General features: G+C 36.1%; 5 protein-coding genes across 5 annotated transcripts; 1 reads left to right on the top strand and 4 right to left on the bottom strand.

The window, feature by feature from the left end:
* Positions 1–8609: 8609 nt before the first annotated feature.
* On the bottom strand, positions 8610–9627 carry LOC106316552 (40S ribosomal protein S30). Its single transcript, XM_013754448.1, has 2 exons — positions 9417–9627; positions 8610–8846 (listed from the first exon to the last, which is right to left on the bottom strand). The coding sequence occupies exons 1-2, from the start codon at positions 9556–9558 to the stop codon at positions 8800–8802; spliced, it is 189 nt and encodes a 62-aa protein (XP_013609902.1). The 5' UTR covers positions 9559–9627; the 3' UTR covers positions 8610–8799.
* Positions 9628–9917: 290 nt separating this feature from the next.
* Positions 9918–10888, bottom strand: LOC106315915 (60S ribosomal protein L31-1-like). Its single transcript, XM_013753757.1, has 2 exons — positions 10733–10888; positions 9918–10338 (listed from the first exon to the last, which is right to left on the bottom strand). The coding sequence occupies exons 1-2, from the start codon at positions 10810–10812 to the stop codon at positions 10059–10061; spliced, it is 360 nt and encodes a 119-aa protein (XP_013609211.1). The 5' UTR covers positions 10813–10888; the 3' UTR covers positions 9918–10058.
* A 2332-nt stretch (positions 10889–13220) lies between these two features.
* LOC106315859 (60S ribosomal protein L28-1-like) lies at positions 13221–14661 on the bottom strand. The gene is made up of 4 exons (XM_013753688.1): positions 14586–14661; positions 14245–14400; positions 13881–14044; positions 13221–13528 (listed from the first exon to the last, which is right to left on the bottom strand). The coding sequence occupies exons 2-4, from the start codon at positions 14390–14392 to the stop codon at positions 13409–13411; spliced, it is 432 nt and encodes a 143-aa protein (XP_013609142.1). The 5' UTR covers positions 14393–14400; positions 14586–14661; the 3' UTR covers positions 13221–13408.
* A 2632-nt stretch (positions 14662–17293) lies between these two features.
* LOC106316974 (phospholipase A2-beta-like) lies at positions 17294–18377 on the bottom strand. Its single transcript, XM_013754841.1, has 4 exons — positions 18192–18377; positions 18040–18076; positions 17812–17931; positions 17294–17697 (listed from the first exon to the last, which is right to left on the bottom strand). Exons 1-4 carry the CDS (start codon positions 18270–18272, stop codon positions 17498–17500), a joined length of 438 nt encoding a protein of 145 aa, XP_013610295.1. The 5' UTR covers positions 18273–18377; the 3' UTR covers positions 17294–17497.
* Positions 18378–23829: 5452 nt separating this feature from the next.
* LOC106313151 lies at positions 23830–25933 on the top strand. Its single transcript, XM_013750895.1, has one exon. The coding sequence runs from the start codon at positions 23921–23923 to the stop codon at positions 25892–25894; it is 1974 nt and encodes a 657-aa protein (XP_013606349.1). The 5' UTR covers positions 23830–23920; the 3' UTR covers positions 25895–25933.
* Positions 25934–26156: the final 223 nt, after the last annotated feature.

Below are 26156 nucleotides of genomic sequence, written 5' to 3'. Positions count from 1 at the left end.
CGCCAGATGTACCAGATGCGCCATCAGTGCCAGATGTACAAGATGCACTTTCAAATGCCAGATGCGCAATTAACGCCAAATGTACCAGATGTGTTCTTCAACGCCAAATGTACCATCGCTCTCTTTGCTTCAGATGTCTCTTAAGACCAGATGTGTTGCTATGAGAAACCAGGCGCCCTTTAACGGCCAGATGCTCAACTAGAGCCAGACGTTCGACATCAGTCGAATGTCCCAACGGACCAGATGTCTCAACAGACCAGACGCCCCAACGGGCCAGATGTCCTAACGGACCAGATGCTCCAACGGGCCAGATGTCCCAACGGACCAGATGCCCCAACAGGCCAGATGTCCCAACGGACCATACGCCCCAACGGACCAGATGTCCTAACGGACCAGACCCCCCAACGGGCCAGATGTCCCAACGGACCAGACGTCCCAACGGACCAGATGCCCCAACGAGCCGGATGTCCCAACGGACCAGATGTCTCAACAGACCAGACGCCCAAACGGGCCAGATGTCTCAACGGACCAGATATGTCCTTGCGGACCAGATGTCCCAACGGGCTATCCCATATACATGGTGAGATGATCATTTGCAGTGCACAAAGTACTGATAGGTTCACCTGAAGACATCAAGAACCTTGTCAACACATCATTAATATAGGCCTTCTGTGACAAGAACAACTCATTTTCCCTATCTCTGAAGATCTCCATCCCTAGAATCTTCTTTGTTGCACCCAAGTCCTTCATCTCAACTTCAGAACCAAGAAGCTCCAGCTTCTCGATGTCAGATTTCTCCTCAGCTATCATCATGCCATCCACGTCGAGTACCAAACATATGAACGTCGCATCCTTAAACTTACTCACGTAGACACTCAAATCAAAAGGACTTCTGATGTAGTCCAACTTGATTACATAGCTATTGAATCTCTTGTACCATCGTCTGAGAGACTGCTTAAATCCACAAAGTGACTTCTGAAACGTACAGACATAGTCATCTTTTCCAGGAACTCGACAACCATTCGGCTGAATCATGTATATCTCCTCTAGCTCTCTATGAAGAAACATTGTCTTCACATCAAATTGCTCAAGCTCCAAGTCCTGACGTGCTATCAGCGCTAGCAACACTCTGATGGAAGTATCTCTGACCACAGGTGAGAACATCTCATTGTAGTCTACTCCCTCTCTCTGACTTAACCCTCTTGCAGCAACCCAAGATTTATACTTAACTTCTTGTGCCGATGATGCTCCATCCTTAATCTTGAAGACCCACTTGTATGTAACATCCCTTCTTCCCGATGGTAATGTGACCAGATCCCATGTATGATTCTTCTGATGAGACTCCACATCTCTCATTGCAACATGTCGTTTCTCAGACTTGGGACTAGAAATAGCTTCCATGTAGGTGGATGACACATCCACTTCCTCTGCAACCTGAAGTATATAAAACCCACCATATCATCAAAGTGATATCTCTCTGGTGGCCTGACATCAACCCTTCTTGGTCGATCTTTCACGATGTTATACTCTGTAGCATCAAGCGGTTGAATCTTCGTAGACTACACGCTCCTCTTGATTTGTTGTGTGTGCATGCACATCGATCACTTCATGATCATCTTGCAGCTCCACCTGTTTATCAGTGCTACCTTTTTCTGCTTCTGAACTGGACCCTGAGCTTCTAACCATAAATGCTTCATCGAAGACACCATTCTTGGTTAGAACCATTCAGTTTTCTGATGGAGACCAGACCATGTATCCTTTGATTCCATCACCGTAGCCCATATACACTCTTAAAAGTGAATATTCAGCAGATCTACCTAACCACACCTCAGAAGGTATCATGCACTCGATGCCTATGTGGGGAACAAGATTTATCAAGTAGCAAGCCGTGTTAACGGCTTCAGCCCAAAACTGCTTCTCCAAACCAGCACTCGAGAGCATGCACATCGCCCTCTCTAGCATTATCTGGTTTATCCATTTTGCAACACCATCCCGCTGTGGTGGTCCCCTATCTGTAAGATGCTTGGCAGATGTTGCATCCTTACAAAATTCTTTAAACTCTTTCGAGCAGAGTCTCAAACCAATATCAGAATGAAGCATATCTTGCTTTGACAGATGTTGCATCCCACGCTCACCCATATGTCCAAGCCTCATATGCCATAGCTTAGTCATATCTTCCTCTGGGATCTCTGGCGATGCAACATTTGCTGAACCGGTAACCGTTGTACCCTTCAGCAAATACATAGTACCGTTCATGAAACCCTTCAAAATCACATCAGAACCCCTGTAGACATTCAAAACTCCATCGCCACCCAAATATTTGAACCCTTTCCTGTCCAGAAGACTCACGGATATCAAATTCTTTGTCATTGATGGAACATGCCTAACCTTGTTCAATGTGCATAATCTACCATCATGTGTCCTGAGCTTGATTGAGCCGATCCCAACAATCTTGCAGACAAATTCGTTTGCCATCTTAATCTTGCTGTCAAGTACCTTTGTGTACTCTGAAAACCACTCTCTCCTCGGTGTCATATGGTAGGATGCTCCTGTATCAAGAACCCACACATCAGAAGAGTGTGTGTGTGTCCATGCACAACAAGAGTGATGTCATCGTCAGACTTGGTTTCATCCTCGGCTACTGCAACAGAACCAAATTGTTGCTCCTTCATCTTGGGACAGTCTGACTTCCAATGTCTCTTCTCTTTGCAATAGTTGCAAATATCAGATGCTTTAGGAGCCCTTGGAAACGACTTCCTATCTTTCGAAGTCCTTCTATTCCCATGTCCCTTCACACCACTGACAAACAACCTCGATGCTTGATTGTATGTCCCTGAGATGGATGCCTTATGGCGCAATTCCGGACTATGAAGCGCCGACGTAACTTCTTCCAGTTTTGATGTATCTTTGCCAACAATGAACGATTGCACGAAGTTCTCGAAGGAGTTAGGCAGAGATACCAACATGATTAGTGCCGCGTCTTCATCCTCCACCTTAACATCGATGTTATGCAGCTCCAGTAATATCGAATTTAGCTTGTCAAGATGGTCGCGAAGCTCAATACTTTCTTGCATACGCAAGGAGAAGAGGTGTTGCTTCAGAAGTAGCTTATTCGTCAGAGATTTTGTCATGTACAAACTCTCCAACTTCTGCCACAAACTAGCAGCCGTTTTCTCATCTGACACTTCGATGATAATCTCGTCTGCTAGACACAACAAAATTGTTGAGAACACTTTCTCTTCCAGAGCCTCCAAATCAGCTGCTTCAGATTTCTTCCCTGACAATGGTCCTCAGATGCCTTGTTGCCTTAACAACGCATGCATCTTAATCTGCCAAAGACTGAAGTTGTTTCTCCCATCAAACTTGTCGATCTTTACGTTTATTCTAGACATCTTCTCACCAGATCACCAACCCCGAGCTTTGATACCAGTTTGTTGTGAAGGACGTGAGACGGAACATATGCGGAAACAGATGAATAAAAGTGATGTAACTACGACACATATATTTAACGTGGTTCACCCCTAGAGCTACGTCCACGGGCAAAGAGATATCTTATTATTGGAGGCGGTATTGAGCTTACAGAGTGCAAGTTTAGGGTTACTTCGAATACAAGATATATGTAGCAGCATCTTGTATCTAAAACCCTAGACTTTATGGACTCATGGGCCTAAGCCCACGATAAGATGTAACATCCATAATAACTTGATGCAACGCTCTTGATGCAACTGAGTCGGTATGATGTACGTGATGTAACATCCATCGCCTAGATGTAACATCCAGATTCAAGGCATATCAACAGATTGGGTGTTGAACAAGACAAAAATCAAAGCTTGGAACACAAGATTAACAAGACGTGGGAGATGTTCAATCATGAACAATAGAAGAATCAACATTCAAAAGGCAGCACAATGAGAACTACAAGAATCTCATGATGCTGAATAAAAGATCTGAAACTTTAGATCATATATTGTCAATTGGACGACCTCCAAATATGAATTGGGATTTAGGATACAAGGGTGATACTCCCAAGGATCAATCCAATTATGTTGATGTGATCAAATTCGTAAAAGGTACTATAACTCACCTTAAAAATAGCTTGAAAGTAGAGAAAATACATACATATACCCTGTGAAAATGGAGCATAAGATTTCGACAAAACCACAGCCTCCAAAACCTGAAATAAATCGGAGGAATGGATGTCTATTTTGCAGGAATCATATTCATAAGGTTATTTTCTGTTATTCTTGGAGAAATCAGATTGAGCGAGCCTGGAAGATGAACCTTTGTTATATAAAACCCAGATGTTATGGACATGTATGGATAGCCACAAAATATCTATATCCTAAGTTCACGAAAGGTGTGTCACACAAGCATACCAATGTGTCATACTTAAATTCAAGAACCAGTTCGATGGACTAGAAGGTATCGAGTGGGGTTATGTTCGAACAAGTATCATGAAGTTTTTTTACAAAGTTTTAAGCCAAGCAGGGGGAGATGATAGTTGATTCAGGGAGAGTTTAAGTTAATACTTTTATGAGATGTATGACGCATATTTTTCTTAAAGGTTAGTCAGCTAGAGAATGTAAACTCAAGAAATTGGAGCTTGATAGGTTGATACAATGATGGAGCTTTAGTTTGTGTACATGTGTTACACATGAAGAATGATGTGTGAAACACGCTTCTGAAGAATAAAAAGAAAACGTCAAGACACGATGATGTAGAATATTTCATATGCATGGTTGACGAAATACGCATTAAGAATTGTTATTAAATCACGAACTGAAAGATTTAAGTGATGCTAAAACATAGAAAATAATATGTTAGATAATAGGAAAAAAATATTTGATATATATCTTGGCTTTTACCTAGTTTTGGGGTTAGATTTTTTGACGTTGTAATTCTCAGAGAGAAACCAAAAGGATTTTGGGGTTAGCTTAGTGAATTGGTGGATTTGATCAACATGTGTTGAGTCAAGAAAGGTAGGTGTGTTAATTGATCTGTGTCGATTTGTGTGTGACATTGTCTTGTAATTTGGATCAAGCAAGGCCATAAGAGATTGTATAAAGGCTTTTCTTTCATTTTAAAATAGACATACATGTATGTGGAACTACTGTGTGCCTTTTATTTTTGTTGAATCTCGATTCTACAATTGGTATCTGAGCGAGACGCCTAAACGAATGAGGTTTTTTTGAATGAAGGTGATATCTTGAGAAGAGAAATATGGTGATTTTGGCACATAATATGTTTCTGCTGAATGATGTGAATTATGGGTATTGAAAAGTGAGAATGAAAGCAAGCTTACGTGAAACTGATGAAGATGTCTCGACAGTTTTTCAATGTGGATGGGAAGAACCGTATTTGACACTAGAAGATGGCTTAAAGACACCTAAACTGAAGACAGAGTGGACTGGAAAGAAAAAGCTTTCAGTGTTTAGTGCGAAAGCATTGAATAGTCTTCAGTTCTGTAGTTGAAAAGTAATTTGAGCTTACACAGGGATGTGAATCGGATAAAGAAGCTTGGGATATACTACAAAATGCTTTTGAGGGTACTGCGAATTTTTGGAGGACAAGATTGGACTTGCTTGCATTACAGTTTGAAAACATAAGGATGAGCAATGATGAAAAGATATGAGAATTCAGTGCCAAGCTCATATCCATAGCCAATGAAACACAAGTTTTGTGTAAAAAGTACAAAGATGTAAAATTGGTGAAGAAACTTTTATGATGCTTGCCTACTAAGTTTGTTGAACATAAAACTGCGATAAAGATGACGACGAACACTAATGAATTCAACTTCGCTGATGCAGTGACGATGTTAAAGGCTAAGGAGATGAAATTAGAATCTAAGTTGCCAAAGCCTATTGAAGATCCTAGACTTACAGTTGATGAAAATATTCATAGAGCTCAGAATCTTGAAATATCCATTCACTTAATGATTCAGAAACTTGAAGAAACCATGGAACTTTTGTATAAGATGTCTAACAACAAATTGCCTACAAAAGAAAAAGATACAAAAATACTGAAGTGGTGTGCTTTTGTCATGGTGTTGAACATATCAAATAAGATTGTCCATCATTCAAAAAAAAAAGAAATCAAATGTAATGGGTGTAATGGTTATGAACATATTAAATTAGATCGTGTGAACACAAAGAAGACGAAGATGGAGTGAAGTTACAGTACTTCAAGTGGTTCACTCTAGATGTTGTTCCGGTCGTATCTTGGAAATCCAGAAGAGGTGCCATGATTCGGTAAGAACCATTTTCTCCGATCATATCTCTTTTCTCTTTATTACATAAAGTTGTTCTAAATTTTTTTATTGTTAACTAATCATGTGTTTAATGATGATGTAGCTCAGGTCGATACGGTATGTTACCTTACCACCCTCCCATATATAACACTGTATAGAACGATCCCATGTTTTTATCGTATATGAACGCTCCAGTCGATGGAATTTGCCCATGAATTTAAGATTCAGAGTCCTTCATTCAGGGATCACACCCAAGTTTCATTCCCGTTAGTAAAACATCAGTGGGGTAGTCAAAGATCTGCCACAAGATCCCACCCTCCAATATATAACATTGGAGGACCCAAATCTTAAGATCATGGGCAAATTACCCAACTAATGTCTTACTCCCAGGAATGAAACTTGGATGGGATCGCGGAATGGATCGGAGGACCCCGAAGCTTAAGTTCATGGACAAATTACTATGATCCATCGACTAGAGCGTTCATATACGACGCATAAAGAAAAACATGGGATCGTTCTATAATACAATGCTATATATGGGAGGGTGGGAAGGTAACAAACCGTATCGACCCCAGCTACATCATCATTTGCATGATTAGTTTAAAAGATATAAAACAACTTTATGTAAGAAACAGAAAACAGATATGATTGGAGAAAATGGTTCTTACCGAATCATGGCACTTTCTGGATTTCCATGATACGACCGGAACAACATCTTGAGTAGTGTACGCATCTCGATCTAGTGGTCGTAGCTCTAAGACGTTTATGAAAGGCACGCCTGTTCAGGGCCTGTTTCTGTATTAACCAGACATATTTGTAAAGACGACTGAGATGTGGTATCGTGGATGACCTCCTTAGTAGTACTATTAGCTTCTACCATTGTCCACAGATATGGACTCAGTTAGAGATCGAAGCTGGGGACTGTATTACCTATTACGACCGCCATAGTTTCCATATAGGAACGTGGCCCCGATCAAATATTTGGTTTCTCGCTCGGTGTTAAGTTTGTAACAAATCCGTTCAGGTTTTGGGAAGCTTCTGACGGTCCAATAGGGCCTTCGATACATGGTCTCAAATATTTTATCGATTCTGCCTGATTCCCCTACTTTTCCACTAAATCTGCGTCTGTGGTATATGTCAACCTAATCTTGAGTTCTGAGTAAGGAGATTCGTGGCGCGACAGACCGCAATCCACGTTGATGAAACCTATAGTCATATACAAAATAAATACCGAGAACAAGATTTCGCTTTCAGATATTTCATAAAACCTTAGATAAATCAATATAAAAAGAAAATGGTTACATACCGATTCGGTTCTGGGAGTTGACAAGAACAATTATCATGAACATTTGCCACGCCATCAAACAATATATCTTCATTTTTACCTCTCTGTATCTGTTCAAACGAAAAAATTTAGGAGATATTTTGCCATTACACAATAGAACCTTATATAATATAAACCCACTCCACAGAAAAAGATTTCAAAATCAGAACCTAAGTAATTATCATGCAATTCCTTATTAAGCAATGCATATGACTCTAGTCGCCTAAGTATGCGACATTTTTTTAACACTGTTTTTTTTCTTTCGGTAAGATTGTTTTTAACAAACATACATTTTTAAAGCAATGCATATGACTAGTAGTCTCCTACGTAAATGACGTGCATGTTTTTAAAGCAATGCACATGACTCTAGTTTCCTAAGTAATTGACATGCCTGTCTTTTTTAAAGCAATGCATGTGCCTGTACACTATAAGCATGGAAGAGATGTACAGGAGGAAAAACACTCACAAACTTAAATGTTCACGTTGTCTTTGTCTTCATTTTTGGTCATCCAACTCCCTTTTTTAATAACGTCTGCTTTATTAAATCCTTGAGAGGAAATATAATTCCATCCAAGTCCCTTTTTATGTTTTGAATTATCTCTACTCAAATTAAAGCCAGTCAAAACTAAGCAAGATCCTATTTTGAAAAAATTAAAGCCAGCTTTAGTATTCCCAGTGAATTTGGTTTTCTTGGGCATGTGGGTTGCTATGTGTCACATGTTATGAAGGTTAAGCTCAATCTTAAATCTTATGTTGAGTGATTATGTCGTCTAAAACTGCCGGTATTGCGAGGATCATCCTCCCCGGATATTAAGCTCTTCTGCTCTTGTTGCAGATTTTCTTCCTATAGCTGCACTAGTTGCAATGAAGACAGTGGGCAGTATTTTGGCTTCTTGTCAAAAAGAATTAAGTTCAAGGAATGTCATTTGAGATTAGATAATATTTTGTATCTTTTGTTGAATTGTAAATCCATATTTATACTTTGTTTTAATCAGTAGTTTGGTGAATCCTTTGGTATGGTTTGCCTCTTTATCTATGGAGTTTGAGTTTCTTTAATATAATGAAGTAGTTTGTCCAACAAATAATAATAATAATCCAAGGAGGAACACGGATCAAATTGACAGCAAGCATTGGCTCAATATCCATCGACTCATTATACCGGAACTGAAACGCGTTATCTAAACATCAAAAAATCCGAACAGAAATCACAACAAAAGTCTTGGTTTGTCTACTTCTCTGATGAGTTTGGTCCTCTCTTTTTGCCAAAGCCAACAACTGAAAAACAACACAAATAAAAGCAAATATGAATCCAATTTGTAGGAATAAAACTTTCTGATGCAATCTCATGTTTAACAACAAAAAGAAGAAGCACAAAATGTATGGTGGAATCAATGAATGAACATGCGTGTTTATTTTACACAAACTACTATATTCATCCAATGGTAGTGTACCACATTAAATAAATGTTCAAGTAAATGATTAGCATCTTAATGTTGATCAAAGCACACTACGATTATGGATCACTGTCAAAGCGATTTAAAAGATCAACAAAAAGTAAAAGGAGCCAAAAAAATAAAAAAAAACAGAAACAGTAATGTTTAAGCACAAAAGTCCTACAGTCTAGAGATGAGTACAACAAAGGCAAATACAAAATGCTGATTGCTTCTAATTATAAAATGGAATACAAAATCAAACACAAGTCTTATCATCAAAAACTATTATCTGCAACCAAGATTGCGATTTCAAACAGAAATGACAAAATCACAGGTTGCTAAGACGATCAATGATCGATTGAAGAATCCTATACTGGAGGTATAAATCAAATTGGGAGTAGAAGTATTTTACCGGCGGTGACGAAACGGCGGTTGTGTTGCAAACGCTTGTGAGCACGGCCACGTGGCTTCTTCTTCTTGTCCTGCTTAGCCACTTTCGGGGTCTGACCTCTCACCTTCCCGGCACGAGCCAATGAACCGTGCACCTTTCCCATGGTCGATTAAAGATAATCTTCTTGACTTCTCTGGCTCTCTGCTCTTCGAGGCGACGCTACTTTTTTTAGGGTTACGAATTACACTGTTGTTTATATATTATAGTCGTTTAAAGAGCAGGCCGCACTGGATTTCAAATGGGCCTTCAAAACCCAAGATTTTTTACAATCGAACCGGACTTGCTAGTTCGACCGGGAACATTAATTGACCAGCCAAAACCGGCAATAAACCTCTCGAACCGGTTAATTCAATTTATGGATTAGTAGTAGATTAGCTTGTCTCGGGGATTCTAGGGCTTCCTGCTCTAGCTTTGCTTGATTTTTAAGTATTGTAACAGAGATTGTAAACCGGTATGGTACGGACTCACAAAAATGATTGCCAAGTAAAGAACGTTACCAAATAGATAAAACTCTTAGCTCTCAACTTTCAAAGATACGAAATAGGTTTGCCCAAATGGTTAAGTAATCAAAACAACCCAAAAAGCTGCAACAATATGTGAGTTTCACTCGTCTTCATCGATGACCTTGGTGCCCAAACCAGACAATCCTTCGGCCGGAATCTCAGCGACAGTGACGAGAGAGTAAAACTCCTCCTTGGCATCCTCATCATCGTTCCTCTTACGGGCAACGCGGACTCTGACTCTCCTAGGAGGACCACGGATACCTCTGCTCCAAATCTGCTTGTTCAGCTTGACATCTACTCTGACGTCCTTGGTTCCCATTGCTTTCAATGCAAACTTCCTGATCTCTTTGATCGCATTGGGTGCCTTCTTCTTGAATGTGCTGTTGTGTACATATTAATATAATTGTCAAAATCAGATTGATTTCTCACAAGAGAGACTCTAATAGAAATGTAACTCACAAATGAAATGTAGATACATTCAAGCATACAAAGGAGATGCTAATGATCATTAGTCATTACTCGTCTACACACTAATATGCTTCTTCTACAAACCATAGATGTATTCGAACGTGATCACATGGTTCATAAGTATGTCAAATTCTAAAAAGGTAAAATGTAATTGAACTCATAGAAAAGCATGAAATGATATTAGTTTTCATCATCAGACATAACCTATGCATAGAGGCATTTTCGAATCCGAGTAAAGCTAAAAACTCAAGTAATCAATAGGTGTTCAAATTTCAATGTGAACGACTCTAATAATCTAGGGTTTACCAGCTGTGGAGGCGCCTGTGGAGATTGATGGTGTACTCCCTGGTAACGATCTCCTCCTTTCTTCCCTTCCCTTTCTCCATTTTCCCTCGATCTCTGCTCTCTTCAGAATGGAGTTGGAGACGGCACAGAAAGAGAAGATTACAGTTAAGTGTTAGAAACCCTAATATAAAGCTTCCGTTTTGTTATTTATTATTTGGGCCCAAATATAAGCCTGATGGGCTTCAGGATATGCTCAAGTTCACGGTAATACTAAAAGCCGAATAAGTCCATTCTCATCTTGTTTTCGTAACGTGTTCAAAACCTGAGGTCGGTGAAGAGAAAAAAATACTGAGGAATAAAATTATATGAATGAAAAAAAAAGATTATTTTTTTTATCAATTTTAAGAGTGTTTAACGAGGAACAAATTTGTTCTACGTTCCTTTAGAATGAAAAAAACGAGAAGGAATAAAAATGAAAAAACATTTCTTATAAATGGTAAAGAAAATTATGAATAGTAAACAATGCTTTATTCTATTTCATTATTTGGTCATCGGTTAGACCCTGTTTTAGGTGGGGATACTGGAATCTGAAACAAAATTATTATTAGTGTTTCTCAAGTTTAGATGCGATTCGGGTTATCAGAATTTTGATTTCGGTGGCCGGTGGCGTAATACCAACTCCTTTTCTTTTTGTTTTTTGTATGTAAATACATCCTTCGATCTCTATATCGATCTTAGTTTTCCGGTAGTGGATTTCTCTTCCCTAGGGGATTTTGGTGTGTCTCAATCTCAACTTCAAAGTTGATCTTCATGTTCTACCTTTCTTTGATTTGGGATTGATTAATAATCTATATCTATCATCATCTTCTTCTCTGGTTCTCAATTTCCAAATCCCGTTTGATATAGAGAAAGGATTGTTTTTTTCTCTGGTTATTCTCGGGACCAAAATTTGAAAAGAATCAATATTTTTCTTTGTTAGAGTAATTGGCTGGTTGGCCTTAACAGAATATACGAAGAATAATATCTAAGCTATACAACTGATAGTTATCCTCTAATAATAAAACTATCACATATAATACATTACTTGTATATAGCATACTTACATATACTTGTATAGAGTAGAGAATAGTCTAATGTATTGAGTATAAATACTCCTCCTTGTACACACTTTAACTTCAATGAAGATATTTCATATTACTCCCTTGTTCCTAATATGATATTTCATATTACTCTCTTCTGCAGAGGCAGAGTATATGGCGATGGCATACACTTCAAAGAAACTCATCTGGCTTTCCCGCATGGTAAATGATCTACAGGTTGTTGAACCTTCTGTGCCTGTACTGTATTGTGATAGCACTGCAGCATTGCACATCGCCAAGAACCCTGTGTTTCATGAGCGAACGAAACATATAGAGAGGGACTGTCATTCCATTCGAGAAAAGCTTGTTCGTGGGCAGTTGAAGACGCTTCATGTACGGACAGAAAATCAATTGGCAGACCCGTTTACCAAGGCTTTATATCCTGCTATGTTTCATCGTTTCATGTCCAAGATGGGTTTTTTCAACATTCTAATGCTATCTTGAGGAGGACTATCGCATATAATACATTACTTGTATAGAGCATACTTACATATACTTGTATAGAGTAGAGATTAGTCTAAATACTCCTCTTTGTACGCACTTTAACTTCAATGAAGATATTTCATATTACTCTCTTGTTCCTAATAGAAACCCATTTGGTAGTGAGTGAGTTTGGAAAGGGACCTTCTCATCGATGTGTATTAGCTTAGATATTATTCAACTAATAGGCCTTTCGACAAAGTATCCGATCAGATCTGGTCCTCGAGTTATTTGATTTAGCTAGGGAATTTTGGAAGACTCAGTAGAGTTGAAACTTTTCATATAGAAAAGTGTTTCAACGAAGTCTCTTTCCAAAATTATTCTCATCAGAAGCTTGTCACCACTTTGCACATCCGGAGAAAAACACAAAATTTCTTAGTATCTACGGTTATTGGAGAGGAAAGGTTAAGCAAGTGGACAAAACCGGTGAATCCTTGCCATGTTCGGAGATTTGGTTTCTGCTTCTAGTCGGAGAAGAGGAGCGGTGAGATTCTCCGGCAATTCCAAACGGCGGCTCTCTTCCCAACAAAACTCTAGCGTGACACGTGGAAGGGCATGCATAACCACATTCTGGATACGTGTTTTAATCTTTATCTCATTGTTGTAGGGTTTGGGTGGGCATGCTGTAATTGGGTTTGTTTATAAAATTTCCACTTTAATGAAAAACAGTTGACAAAAAAAAAAAGATGCGATTCAAGTTTTAAGAAATCCAAACTAATATTTATCATTTATGTTTATATCAACTTTCGTTTTGAAACCCCATCTCGTATTTCGAAGATCTTTTCCTGGGTGACTTTATAATTACCAAGTGATGTAATTGTATTCGGCAAACAAGTATTTTCATTACTTACCATTGCATTGACAGAGACATATTCTTTGGACAAGACCAATCGAGGTTTTATCGAGTTCTTGATTTGATAAAATAGATCCAACAAAACCCACACAAGTAACATAGGCATAATAAAAACTAACTCCTGGAAAGGAGAATAGTGTTATGATTCAACAAAACAACTTAGATAAAACATGTTCAGCAAAATCTTTAACTTCCAAAGAAAAAAGAACATATTCTGGAAAAAGCTTAAGCTTGACGGTTTCTTTGCTTGGCACCGGACTTGGCAACCCTAATGCTTTTGCTGATGACACTGAGTCTAGCCAGAGCAAATTTCTTCAAGTCTGGCCTGTAGTAGTTGTCAACCACCTAAACCAATTTCACACAGTAACCCGGTTACGACTAGTTTTATAAATTTAAAGCCAAGATAAGTAGGCACTATTAAATGTCTGGATGAGACAACAAACACATAAGTTGATCATAAACAGATCACTACGCAAAATCAATTCCGAAACCAAAGTGAATCTAAGATGCTCCACAATGGTGCGTTAATGATGTAGCTTCTCTTATTTGCACAGAGTAAATAAGCAAATATCTTATATTTTCATGCCATGTTACCATGAGATAAATTAAATGAACTATCCACTCACAAGATTAAACCTATCTAGCACAGCATAGGCAAAGAAACAAACATCTAAAGTAGAGAGAGAGATACACAAACCTGGTTAGCAACAGCCTTGGACATCCTGGGGAATTCCTTCTTGAGGATAGACTTGTTGACAGAGACCTTAGGCTTGTTCTGCTTCTTGGTCTTGGTGGTGGCGAGGACAACACCTTGTTCCTTGTCAGCTGGTTGGATGGTCACTGTTTTCTTGTTTGCAAGACCTTTATCCACAACAAAAATAGATTGAGACATAAGTCCACTTCAAACAAGAATCATATATTAAAGAATCCAGAGACGAATCTTTAAAACACAAAACATTTCTCATTCAGACATAAACATATTCGAAAGTAATTTAAGCTATAACTAAAACAACAAATTCCAACACAATCATCTAATAATCATGTCCTTGTCGTAAAGTTACCAGAGTGCTTGTAGGAGTTAAGGTTGCAGAGATTGTTCTTCTCTTTGCTGAATTGAACTTTAGCGTTGCCTCGTCCGAACTGTTTGACCAAGAAACAGTTGTTGGTCTTAACAATCTCCCAGATCAATTGTCCTGGAACTGTCGCCATTTCCAAACCTATAACCAACAAGAATAGAAATGACACTACGCATCAACAATACAGACAGGAACAGATCGATGTAAGATCACGCCTAATCACAAGATCCTATCAAATCAGAACCCTAATGCTAGATAATCAACGCAGATCGAACCAGTAAAGGAGATAAACCAAAGAACAATTAAGAGAGGATCTAAAGACTCACCGTGAAATTTCGCCGAGAGAGAGAGAGAGTGAGAGCTAGACTCGGGTTTAATGGTGGCGCCGGAGCTTTGTAAAAGACGGATCGACCTGTTTATATATGACCTCTAAAACAAAGCCCTAATCCATGTGACTGGCTGAAAGTCTATAATACCCCTAAACGTCACTTAAATATCCAGAATGCCACTACGATGAGAAACATCATCAAAACGATTGACCAAATCCCGTATCCTGATCATTGCAAATTTGCAATGTGTGATCTCTCACTGTAAAATATAAGCTTTTGTTCTTGGTTGATAGCTGAGATTGCAGACAATTGTAATTTCTGTTTTTGACTCATTTTGGATACTTCACATCTTTAATCTACTGTTGGAAAAGGGCATGTCTCTCCCTTCGCCAATCCTATAGTCTAATTTACGCTTGTTTCGTTTGTGTATAATCTATACTTGCATCTTGTTTTGAGTATCCTTTGATCTTTTGTGTCTGATGTTTTTTTTCTGAATGAATTTTAAATTTTATTCTTCAAAAAAATCTTTTTACATCAGTGCACCTTTGTGTAGAAAAATATTCATTTACTACTTATACTTCTACTTCTAACCTCAAAAGCTATTTACAATCTTGTACTGAACCAAAATTGCAGTACCTCGTGCATACCACTTCCTCCCTTTGTTCGTAGTAGACTGAGTTTATTACGAAGTCCTTTGTCAATCTTCTTTTTTTAATGCTAGCAAAGGCAGCGGCTTATCATCATGCCTTATCTTGTTTCTTTCTCTCCATATAGCATGAACATATGCTTGAAATGCACAACGGATGCAAAATAGCTTCTTCCTTTCCATTGCCAGATCAGTGATCAACCGCAATATATTATTCTAGTCATCCGTGTAAGCGTTACACAAGATCCCTTTTTGTGTCTAATGTTTGTAATTGTAGATAACAACAAGAGTCATCAATGAATTCATCACAATTCCTTTTCATAAAATGTGATCACACATTGAAACCAATGATAAACAGATCTCCTATATATTAATTGAGAAACATTACAACATTTTTTTTTTGTAGCCACGTGTCATCACTAAGATGATTCGTAGATCCTTAGAAAATAGGTTGGTCTATATAAACATATATTATATTTTTTATTAAACTAACTACCAAACTGATTAGTAGTGTACAAAATAATATTTTCCATTATTTCCTTACATAAAAGATACATAATTAACTAATATGATTAAAATATATATGATAATTAATGATTATTAATAATAAATATTTGATAACAATTTTTGTATCTTCTCTCTTTTTTGGTTAATTTTATTTTATTTAAAAAAATTAAAAATCACATTAACCATAAAATAAAATATTTACATTTTCTTATATATTATATTTAATTTTTTTTTAAACGATTATAAATTACTAAAAATGGTTAAAGTCCCACATCGAAAATTTTGTGATCAATGGTTTAACCTTTTCTTTATAACAAGATACAAATGATCATAAAATCGTATGAATATGAAGTCTCATTTAATAGATGTTCATATTAAATATATATATATATATATATATATATATATATATCATTTAAATTAAACTATATGCCATATAAAAATACATGAATATGTTAGTTTCAAAATTTACATTGAAAAAGTATTGAGACCTTCATGTTTTAATTTGAAATTTGCATTGAAAATAGGGCAATTCTCTCAAATAGCCTTTTTAATTTTTGTCACAAAAATAACACTCAAAAAATAAAATGACCAAAATAGCTCTTTTTATTTTGAAAATTTTAATTTTAATTTTTTATTTTTAAAAATTGAACATATCTCCAAAACTCAACCTCTTAACTCAAAACCCTTGTCTTAGATTAATCAATCCTAAGGGTATAAATGTATTTGTACCCTTCAATAAAACCTCTTTTGGTCATTTTTCTTGTTGGAAGTCTATTTTTGTGAAAATAAACTAAAAAGAACTATTTAAGAAAATTTCTCTTGAAAATATATCATATTGAAAAAAATTTGTGATTAATGGCTTACATTTTTTTGTTATATCAAATATACAAATGTTAATAAAATCATATGAGTTGGAAGTCCCAATAATAATTATTTATTTTAAAATATACTATGTATCTAGGTCAATATCAATGAAATTTAATTATATTTCATATAAAATAAATAAAATGATTATTTTGATTTATTTACCAAAAAATTATTGTAAATAAACAAGAGGTTTGTTTTGATTTATGTGTTTATTCTAATTTAATTATATACCTAATATGTAAATGAACCCAAAATAAATAATAATATGTAAAAAATAGGTGTATATATAATCTCGCCTGGATCTTAACCTAGTTTACATTAAAATAGTACACAAGGAAAAATCGAAGATTACACAAAATACATTAAAGAAACAAGGAAATAATCATCATAGACTGATTACGTAAATGCACCAAAAGTTGATGAACTTGGTGATTGGGTGAGCTTGTAGATAGTACATGATGTCATAATTGTAAGCATATTTATGAATACAGCTTAGAAATATATAACCAATTTATATATTCTTAAATGACGTCAACTTAGAAATAGATAACCAATATGGATACAACATAATCATTGTCGCCAGTGTTAGAAGGCACAATTACTGACTTTAGCAATGTATTATGATCATAATTCATTTCTTGACCTTAAGAATAGAGAAGACTTTTCTGATTAAGACTAGCAAGTCACATCAGCTGCTTATAGTAGTTTCCAAGAATAACATGTGTCATAAATCATCCAAATGTGTTTGAATTAAGCTAATCTAGCAGCGACTTGCAATGGCAATTAGAGGTAATCATCATCATTACCAAAGAATCTTCTAAAACTACCAAGTCCCAACGTGATGCCTCCTCCTCCTCTTAGGCCAAGAGTAAATGCGCAGCAAAACTCAGAGCTCGGTTCTGAGATCATTGCCTAGTTGACTGAACATGATGCCGATATCCATTCCTTGATTCATAGTTGGTATGACTTGTGAGTAAGGGCATTGTTTGGAAAAGCCGACCTTTTTGCTTTTGGATTCCTTTATCGATTTGCTAAGCCTGTTTAGGCATTGCTTGAACTTCTTATGGCAGCTTACGTTAGTCATACCTGCCCAAAAAAATGGGAAACAAATCGCAAAAGGAAGGTAGTGAACCTTTTGATTTGCATATCTTAAAATGATCAAAAACAACAACGTATTTGCATTCTTGAATGATATTGTACCATTTGCCTCAACGCAGTTGTCATGGACCATACAACAAGCATCAAGATCATCACAAGGGTTTTCACCAGGACATCCAGAGTGTCCAATCCCACAATACTTCCCGTACCGAATAGAAAGTGCTGAAAACAAACAATATCAAGAAATGTATAACGCACGTAAAAGGGTTCCTAAACAAAACAAAAGGTAGTACACACTGCATTAAAAAAAAAAAGAAGATTAAAGCGTACTGTCACAATTCTGCGCAATGCATGTTCTTGTGCACTCCTGCGAAGATTTGATTCAAGCAACAAACCAATGTTCCAATTAGTCAGTTTCATACAACAATGCGATTCTATTTTTCTGGAAACTCTCAGATTCGCAGAAGGGAAAAAGGTTAAACCTCGCTGCAAACAACGTCGACGAGGAAGAGGAGGACAAGGAGGAAAGCAGCCGCGACACGCATAGAAGAAGAGCTAATCATCAACGTCTCTACAGCTAGTAGATAGAAGCTTCTGGATTTGATTGATCGTCCTTAGTCTTCGAAAATAATGAGTCTCCTTGAGATCTCATTGGCTCTTCTTCCTGCTTTCTCGCCAAATTTTTACCTCTAAAAATATTACATCGAGTCAACTAAGACAAATACTAAAAAAATATATTATAAATAGATTAAATTTTGAGGTTATTTGTAAGATAACAGAAAATCAAAATTAGATTTTTTTAAGAGAAGGTAGAAAGAAATAGGAAGAAAAAGAAGAGAGAATGTGATTTTGGTTAGTTGGTGAATTTGAGTTTTTTTGGGTTAATGAGTGCAATTTCTGTTTTTTTAAATAAATATGTTTTAAAATATTTTAAGGTGATGATTGTTTGGATGGTTTTTAGATTTTGGTTTTTAGTTTTTGGTTTTTAGTTTTTAGTTTTTAGATTTTGGTTTTTAGTTTCTGGTTTTTGATTTTGCAGTAGATTTTAGTTTTTGAAAAACATGAATGGTGATTTTGGTTTCTAGCTTTTGATTTTTGTTTTTATAAAATAGTAAAATATTTATCTAAAATTTCTGATTTTTGATTTTTGTATTTTTTTAGTTTTTAGAAAACTTGAATGATTATTTTTGTTTGAGTTGAAATAAAAATTAATAGTAAAATATTACTTACTATGAACAACAAATAATACAAAATATTACCACTTAAAAATAAATTTATTTTATAAGAGAAAATAATGCGAGCTAGATAGATGAACCACAATTCTGATATATATATATATGACAACATAATTAATGCAGTTCAAAAATGAAAATACATAATTAAAAAGTTAAAAAAATAGTTATATTTTTAAAATATTTTATAAATCAAATATTATAAATAAAAATATCAATAGCTAGTTTATTTAAATATACTAAATAAAATTTAAATGTATTTTTATAAGTTCAGGAAACTGTATAAAATTATAAATATATTTTGAATTCGGAATTTGAAAACACGAATTTTTAAATAGTACCAATAGTAAGAAAATGAATCTTACTAAACCTTTTTTGTTTACAGTAAATATCATTTTTGCTTTTTTCTTATATTAAAATATAAATAAAATAAAAACAATTTTAAAAAAATTGGAAACCCACCGTAGGATAAGAAAAAAACTATGAAAATTTGGCTTTTGGTTTTTGTGTTAAAAAAACAGTTATTTGCAAAAACTAGTTTTCCTACATTTTAGGGAATCTATTCGTTTAAAATCTTGATTGGTTGAAAAATGGTTTTTGGAAAAACAAAAACCAAAAGCTAATCTAAAAACTACAAACAATCAACCTCTGAGATACCTTACGAAATTTATTTTTATTTTTGTTTTAAACTACCATAATTTTTTTTTAAAATTCAACTAAATTCTACCAAATCTTAAATCACGTAAATTTCCCAAACCTAATCCTATAAACTCCTTAATATTTGTATTTTGTGGAAACCCTCCAATGCAGCGTAAATCTCTTTTTGCTATTAGAATTTATGGAAATTAGGACGTCTACCAACGATTTATACGATATTTAACATCCTACAAAAAGACACATTTTCGGTCACTGTTTATAATTTTCTTAGACGCTGCTACCCCTATATCATCTTATTCGGCGTGAGAATCTAAAATCTAGATAAAATATACAAAGTACTTAGCTTTGGATTTTCCCAATCCTTAATGCTAAAGCGATCCTAGTAGATTTAGTAAATCTTCCTCTTCTCCAATAGTATCTCCAATTTCCGAAAGATATCTCATTCTCTAACTATTATCTTCTATCTCTCTCTTCTCAATATCATCGAAATCCAGAATCAAACCCTAGTTTCTGCAAATCCACTCACCAAATGGAAGGAGACTAACACTCAGCTGCACCTCTCCGCATTCTGGACCGGATTTTCGCGGTCGGCCTTGAACCAGTCAGAGTTAGGGTAACGCCGTACCACAAACCCTATGCCACTAGGCAAATACTCAACGCTCTCGATCCTGAAGAAGTTGATACCACCAGAGGCTCACCGTTTAGGAAGCTTGTTGAGATCAGTGAAAAGCCCTCTTTCTCCGGACGTTTTGGTCGATTCATCATCTCCAGGCAGCTAAAAGTCACAATGTTGTTGGTCGAACGTTTTGTTGTTCTGTGTTTAGTTAGCCGTCTAATGTTCTTTTTATAGCTAAGATTATTTTTAGCTGAGTTGTGAAGGTTTTATTCGGATAATAACATTTTCAAGTATTTGTGTTTCATTTTGTTGAAGCTGATAATATGTTTAAAAGAACACATAATATTTTAGCCGGTTACACACCAACATGTACAATAATAATCGCAATTATTTACATGTTAGTCAATTTTGTCTAACACAATTTACCAATGACATTTCTAATTTTTAAGGTTAAACTCCATATAACTAACATGTTACCATCATGGATGCTTCAGATGACATTTGGGTGGGACAAAGTAGGAACCAGCATAGTCAAAACAGTGCATGTAATAGAGAAGGAGACATACCCAGAAGAGAGTGAGACCATAGATGTGTTTTAAGCAATGGTTTTCAATCTTATCCAACTAGAAACATTTTGATGTCTAGAATAATGTTTTTCTAGTTGTATGTTTAAGAGTTTAGTTAGAGAGTTGTGAAACTCCACAGTTTGTACTTCAAAATTGTCGGTGGTTATGTAATATACTAGAAACGATACAAAACATTGTTGGCCGGTTAATAAAATTTCATAAATGGATTATGGATAGATATATGGTTAATAGCTAAATTATTCCTTTCACTCTCTCATTCTCTTTAGGACAAAACTAATACATTATTTGATTGCTTCTTTAGATTTGTATAAAGAGGTTTACTAGCTTGAAAAAATATTAGACATGAAAATAATTGAATGTTATAGGCAACAATTTGACAATAAGACAATTTCATTAAATGATATTTTATTATATCATTGGTTACAAAAAGGTTTAACACGCCAACAAGAAAGCAAACAATGCTAACATTTCATATAACCGGTTTTATAAACATAATACCTCATCGGTTACAAGAAATATTATCAAACCAAAAATAAACTTAACCATGCTAAGCTTTTCTGTAACCGAGGACTATACCCAAAAGACATTCTTTCTTAAACTTAAGTATATACATCTTTATCACAATAGAAAGGCCAATCCAATGTTTTTTGGCCTTAGGCTGCCATTCTTCAATCCCGTTTTTCTTCCACTTCCCTCGCCAAAACGGACGCATTGACCCTTCTTCTTCAAAACATTGAACAAAACTGAGAAAACTAAGATTATAGTGGAACAAAAAAAGTTGAACATGTTCAACAAAACTTAAACAAGCTTTTATAAGCAATTTCAAGAAGATAAAGAGACTTCTTAGAAGTAAATAAAAGAATTCAAGGTAGATAGTAATTGACAGAGGAGATCCAATCCACCATAACTTCATAGTTCCATCACGTGAGGAAGAAGAAGATTCCATTTATAGAAATGTATATAAATTTACCTAAAGCTTGAAGTTTTTGCCTTTTGTTAGAACCAGTAGGTCCTCATCTCATTTTCTTGACTGTAGCAGTGGTTTCCCTTCGGCCGCAGCTACCACCTCATGAACTCATGGAGAAAGAACCAGATGAACTCAATGAATTATTTGGAACTCATGTTCTTCTTCAATTTTGTTTAGATGTATTCGGAAAAAGAGAACAGAGAAAGAAGATGAAGAAAAAGACGTCGGGCAATGAGAGAAGATTATATCTTTTTCCGAGATAAGTTTATCAAATTTAAACAAAATATTTTTATAATCTTTCCAAATCTACATAAATTCCGCTGTCAGCTTATAGACGTGCGGGTTCTGGAAATCGCTTGGTCGAATATTAAGGGCAGTTGTGTCTTTCACCATAGCATTTGACTTCATGCGCATCAAATTTTTACTGTTATTGACAAATTTCTAATTTTGCCATCTTCTTTCGTTTTTAAGCAAATTATTCCTAGAATTTATTGATGTTTTTTTTTAGTTTCCTTTTACTTAGAAACAAAAACGAGATAATTAAATAAAAAAGACCACTCTCCGATGCGCTTCTATCCTATCCTTACTTCTTCGGCGGTTCTTATTAATTGGGTGTTTTGCTCCTATTATCTAGTTTTGCTTCCTGTTTGTACTTAAACCTTCGTATAGTTAGTTAGTTTTATAGTTAGTTAGAGACTGCAAAGGGTGTGGCCATCCCCATAAAAGCTGGAAACATTTTTATAAATGTCATCAATGCGAGTTGGTCATCAGTCTCGGTTGTATCGATCGATGAGAATAGTCCAGAAGCATACCACACTTTCATTATTAAGCTTCCAAGGACGAAGTTGATGTTTTGATTTGTTTCGAAATGTAAGAAAGCTTCGAATGTATCATAGTTCTAGAGGATGTTGTATACTTGTATTATGTTTTGATCAATACATTATGTATGCAATGAAAAGTCATACAATATCAAATAGCGTCTCGCTGGAATATTGGTGGCTCAGTGGCTGTACGCTGGTCTCATTTAAAGCAAAGGATGAGAAATTTTTCGATCTTAAAACACCAATGAACCTGCGAGAAGATGGAACTAATATGCATATTGTTACCTTGGTCTAGATGAGTATCATCTTACACTAAGCTCTGAAAAAGACGCATATTCTATTTCACGGTCTTAAAGACTATTATATTTAGAATGGGGATGCCATAGAAGAGGATATCGAGTGATTTGTTAGTGAATCAGTGACATTTGATACGTTTCCTGTTAAATAATAGCTTGGCAAGTCCTCATAGTGACATCTGACTGTGTTAGTGGACTATATTATCTAATAAAACAATGTTCATTACAGAGTGTGTACAAGTGTTTATTACATCAAACCAAAGAAATAACAATTGGACAAATCGATTATCCGTACAGAAGCGGAGTAGAGCACATCTACTCTATTAAAACAATAACATAAAAACATAATCTATTGATGTAGATATAGTTCAATTATTTTAATACAATTATTAAAAAAATTTATTAATCATTTAAGAGAAATATTATACAAAAAACTCAAATATGACTAAAAAACAAATATAAAAATTAAATTCTTAAAAAAATATAAAACAAAAAATATACCCGCCATTTTAAAAAGTAGTTAGAATCTAGCATATCTTTAAAATTCTGGATATATGTTCTGTTTCCACTCCTATGACTTAATGTTTATTCGTCAAAAAAAAAATGTTTATTTTGTAGAGCAAATTAGCTCAATATCAATATTCTAAGAAGGGTGGAATACCATTAAATTGGGGGAAAATAGTAATGAGGAGGGAAGAAAGTTGGAGGGAAATAGGGTATAGAGTGTAAATAGGGGGAGAAGCTGTGTGTTGGGAGTACAAATTCTATAGTTTGTAATACATATTTTTTTAAGCCAGTGTCGGTAGGTGACAGGACAACAAAGATATGGAATGGCACCATACAAAACTTTAAAGTGAGAATAAAATGAATTCTTAGCTGTCGTCTATAAAAGTCGTTGAAACACCATCTATTTTCTAGGAAAAAAGTGGTTTATTATTATTATTTTTTGCTTAAAATTCTAGGGAAATAGTTCTACGAAGAATTTTTTTGATAAACTAGTCTCCAAGAGAAGATCTTGGAAGTTCAAAACTCAGCATGGAAAAAGTAGATTTACCAGTTCACAACCATCCTTTGTTACCTCTCACTCGATTTTCCCTTGGTCGATGTAAAGGTTGCTGGTCTCATGGTTACATATATGGAGGCTATCGTTGCAATGAGTTGGGGTGCGACACTTTGTTTCATAAAGAGTGTGCCGAGTCCTTGCCAGACATCAACCACTCTTCCCATCCTGATCATCCTCTCAAGCTTGTCCGAAAATTCCAATCATCCATTTGTAGTCTGTGTCAAGTTTGGTTTGACACTGGTTACTTCTGTTCCATATGCGATTTCAAGTTGGATTTGGGTTGTGCGTGGAGACCATCACCACCCCTTACTCTCGAAAACACCAACACGCATGAGCATCAGCTTGTACTCTCTAATGGAGTGGGGTCTGAGTTGTCTCAAAGTACAAGAAACTGCAAAGTGTGCAGCTCTGAAGTTCTTGAATTCAAGCAATATTATGAGTGCCATCAGTGCGAGTTGGTCTTCCATGTGAAATGTACCAAGATCTCTCTAGAAGAATATCACACTTCTCACCCTGAACACCCACTCAAGTTTCTTACAGGCGATGAAGCACCTGGTTACGCAGACAAGAAGTGTCTTCTTTGCGGGGTGGAGTTTAATCAAGAACTTCACCACTGTGACGTTTGTAACTTCAGCATTTGCAGAGGTTGTGCGGGAAACCCACCACCACTTAGTGTTATGAGCTCGAAGACTCACGAACATCAACTTCACCTTTTCCCAAGACTCGTCGATTTCACTTGCAATGCTTGTGGGACGCGAGGTGAGGGCAGCCCTTATTTATGTTTCCAATGCAAGTTCATGATTCATCGAGATTGTATCGATCTACCACGCATCATAAATATCAACCGTCATGATCATTGCATTTCGTACACTCGTCGTCTCGGACATGGAGATTGGACTTGTGGGGTTTGTCGCGAAAAAGTGGATGGGTTCCATGGGGCTTACTCCTGCTCGGTTGCTTCTAAATGTTCTTCTAGTTATGTTGTTCATTCAAAATGTGCAACAAGAAAAGATGTATGGGACCAGATAGAGTTAGAAGGAACTGCGGAAGAAGAGGAAGTTTCTCCATTCGAGGTGGTTGATGATACCACGATAAAACATTTTAGCCATGAACATTGTTTATGGCTCATTGAGGATGGTAGGATTCTTCAAGAGAATAAACTTTGTGAAGCTTGTGTCTTCCAAATACAATCAGAGTCTTTCTACAGTTGTGAGCAATGCGATTACATCCTTCACGAAAGATGTGCTAATATCTCCATAAAGAAACGACATGTGTGTCACAGCCAACCTTTCACGCTACACACAAGTTCTGGAACCAAAACAAGCCGTTGTGCTCTTTGCGAAAGAAAGTTCACTGGTTTCATGTACAAGTCTGCTAGTCACAAGATTCTAGATGTACGATGCGGCTCAATTTCAGAGCCGTTTGAGCATGATAGCCATCCACATCCTCTATACTACTCTGAGAAAACCTATAAACACTGTAGTGCACATGGCGGTGGGATGAAGATAGGAATGCTTAGTTGTGATGAGTGTGATTACAGCTTGGACTTCAGGTGTGCTCTTTTGCCGAAAATGGTAGTGAATCATAGGTATGACGATCATCCTCTCTTCTTGTCTTATGGTGACTCATATGTATGGGGTGAATATTGGTGCGAAGCTTGTGAAACAAAAGTGAATCCAAAGAAGTGGTATTACACATGCAATGAGTGTGGGGTCGTGCTGCATATTTCCTGCGTTGTGGGCGACTTCTCCTACATCACACCGGTTCGAGCAGGTTCGTTAACAAGGTCGAATAAAGAAGTAGTACCCAACACTTGCGTTTGTAGAAAAATCTGCTCCACGTGCAATTCTCGATGCAAGCTCCCTTCCGTTCTCAAAGTTTCCAAGCCCGGGGTAGATTCATATTATTGTTCCAACTCATGTGACACCAGTTATTTACTAATCTAGGTCGATGATAAACTTATGAATGAAAACTTTTGTATCATTTGTTCTACTGAATGAAGAAACCATTTCCCACGCAAACATGTAGACTGAGCAAGCAAAAGTGAGAAGTCATTCCACATAGCAGTTGATTGTTGAGAGTAGCAAGATAATGCAAACATGACGCATCACTATCACAAACAACTGATGCTCAAATATCACAACAAAACTGTTTCAAATGATTCTGAAGACGGTCTAGAACAAAGAAAGACCTAAACATGGAAGAACT

Source organism: Brassica oleracea, chromosome C9 (assembly GCF_000695525.1).
Source record: "Brassica oleracea var. oleracea cultivar TO1000 chromosome C9, BOL, whole genome shotgun sequence".
In the NCBI taxonomy this organism is placed as follows: Eukaryota; Viridiplantae; Streptophyta; class Magnoliopsida; order Brassicales; family Brassicaceae; genus Brassica; species Brassica oleracea.
This window is presented reverse-complemented; position numbering and strand designations above follow the sequence as displayed.

Excerpts from the sequence above, each read along its gene's own strand:
- LOC106316552 (XM_013754448.1), bottom strand. The coding sequence starts at position 9,558 with ATGGGAAAGGTGCACGGTTCATTGGCTCGTGCCGGGAAGGTGAGAGGT. Across the intron at positions 8,847-9,416 it reads CCGCCGTTTCGTCACCGCCG|TTGTTGGCTTTGGCAAAAAG; the intron begins GTAAAATACTTC and ends GTTGTTTTTCAG.
- LOC106315915 (XM_013753757.1), bottom strand. The coding sequence starts at position 10,812 with ATGGAGAAAGGGAAGGGAAGAAAGGAGGAGATCGTTACCAGGGAGTAC. Across the intron at positions 10,339-10,732 it reads CACAGGCGCCTCCACAGCTG|CACATTCAAGAAGAAGGCAC; the intron begins GTAAACCCTAGA and ends TGTACACAACAG.
- LOC106315859 (XM_013753688.1), bottom strand. The coding sequence starts at position 14,392 with ATGGCGACAGTTCCAGGACAATTGATCTGGGAGATTGTTAAGACCAAC. Across the intron at positions 14,045-14,244 it reads TAACTCCTACAAGCACTCTG|GTCTTGCAAACAAGAAAACA; the intron begins GTAACTTTACGA and ends TTGTGGATAAAG. Across the intron at positions 13,529-13,880 it reads CCAAGGCTGTTGCTAACCAG|GTGGTTGACAACTACTACAG; the intron begins GTTTGTGTATCT and ends AAATTGGTTTAG.
- LOC106316974 (XM_013754841.1), bottom strand. The coding sequence starts at position 18,272 with ATGATTAGCTCTTCTTCTATGCGTGTCGCGGCTGCTTTCCTCCTTGTC. Across the intron at positions 18,077-18,191 it reads TCGACGTTGTTTGCAGCGAG|GAGTGCACAAGAACATGCAT; the intron begins GTTTAACCTTTT and ends AAATCTTCGCAG. Across the intron at positions 17,932-18,039 it reads CATTGCGCAGAATTGTGACA|CACTTTCTATTCGGTACGGG; the intron begins GTACGCTTTAAT and ends GTTTGTTTTCAG.
- LOC106313151 (XM_013750895.1), top strand. The coding sequence starts at position 23,921 with ATGGAAAAAGTAGATTTACCAGTTCACAACCATCCTTTGTTACCTCTC.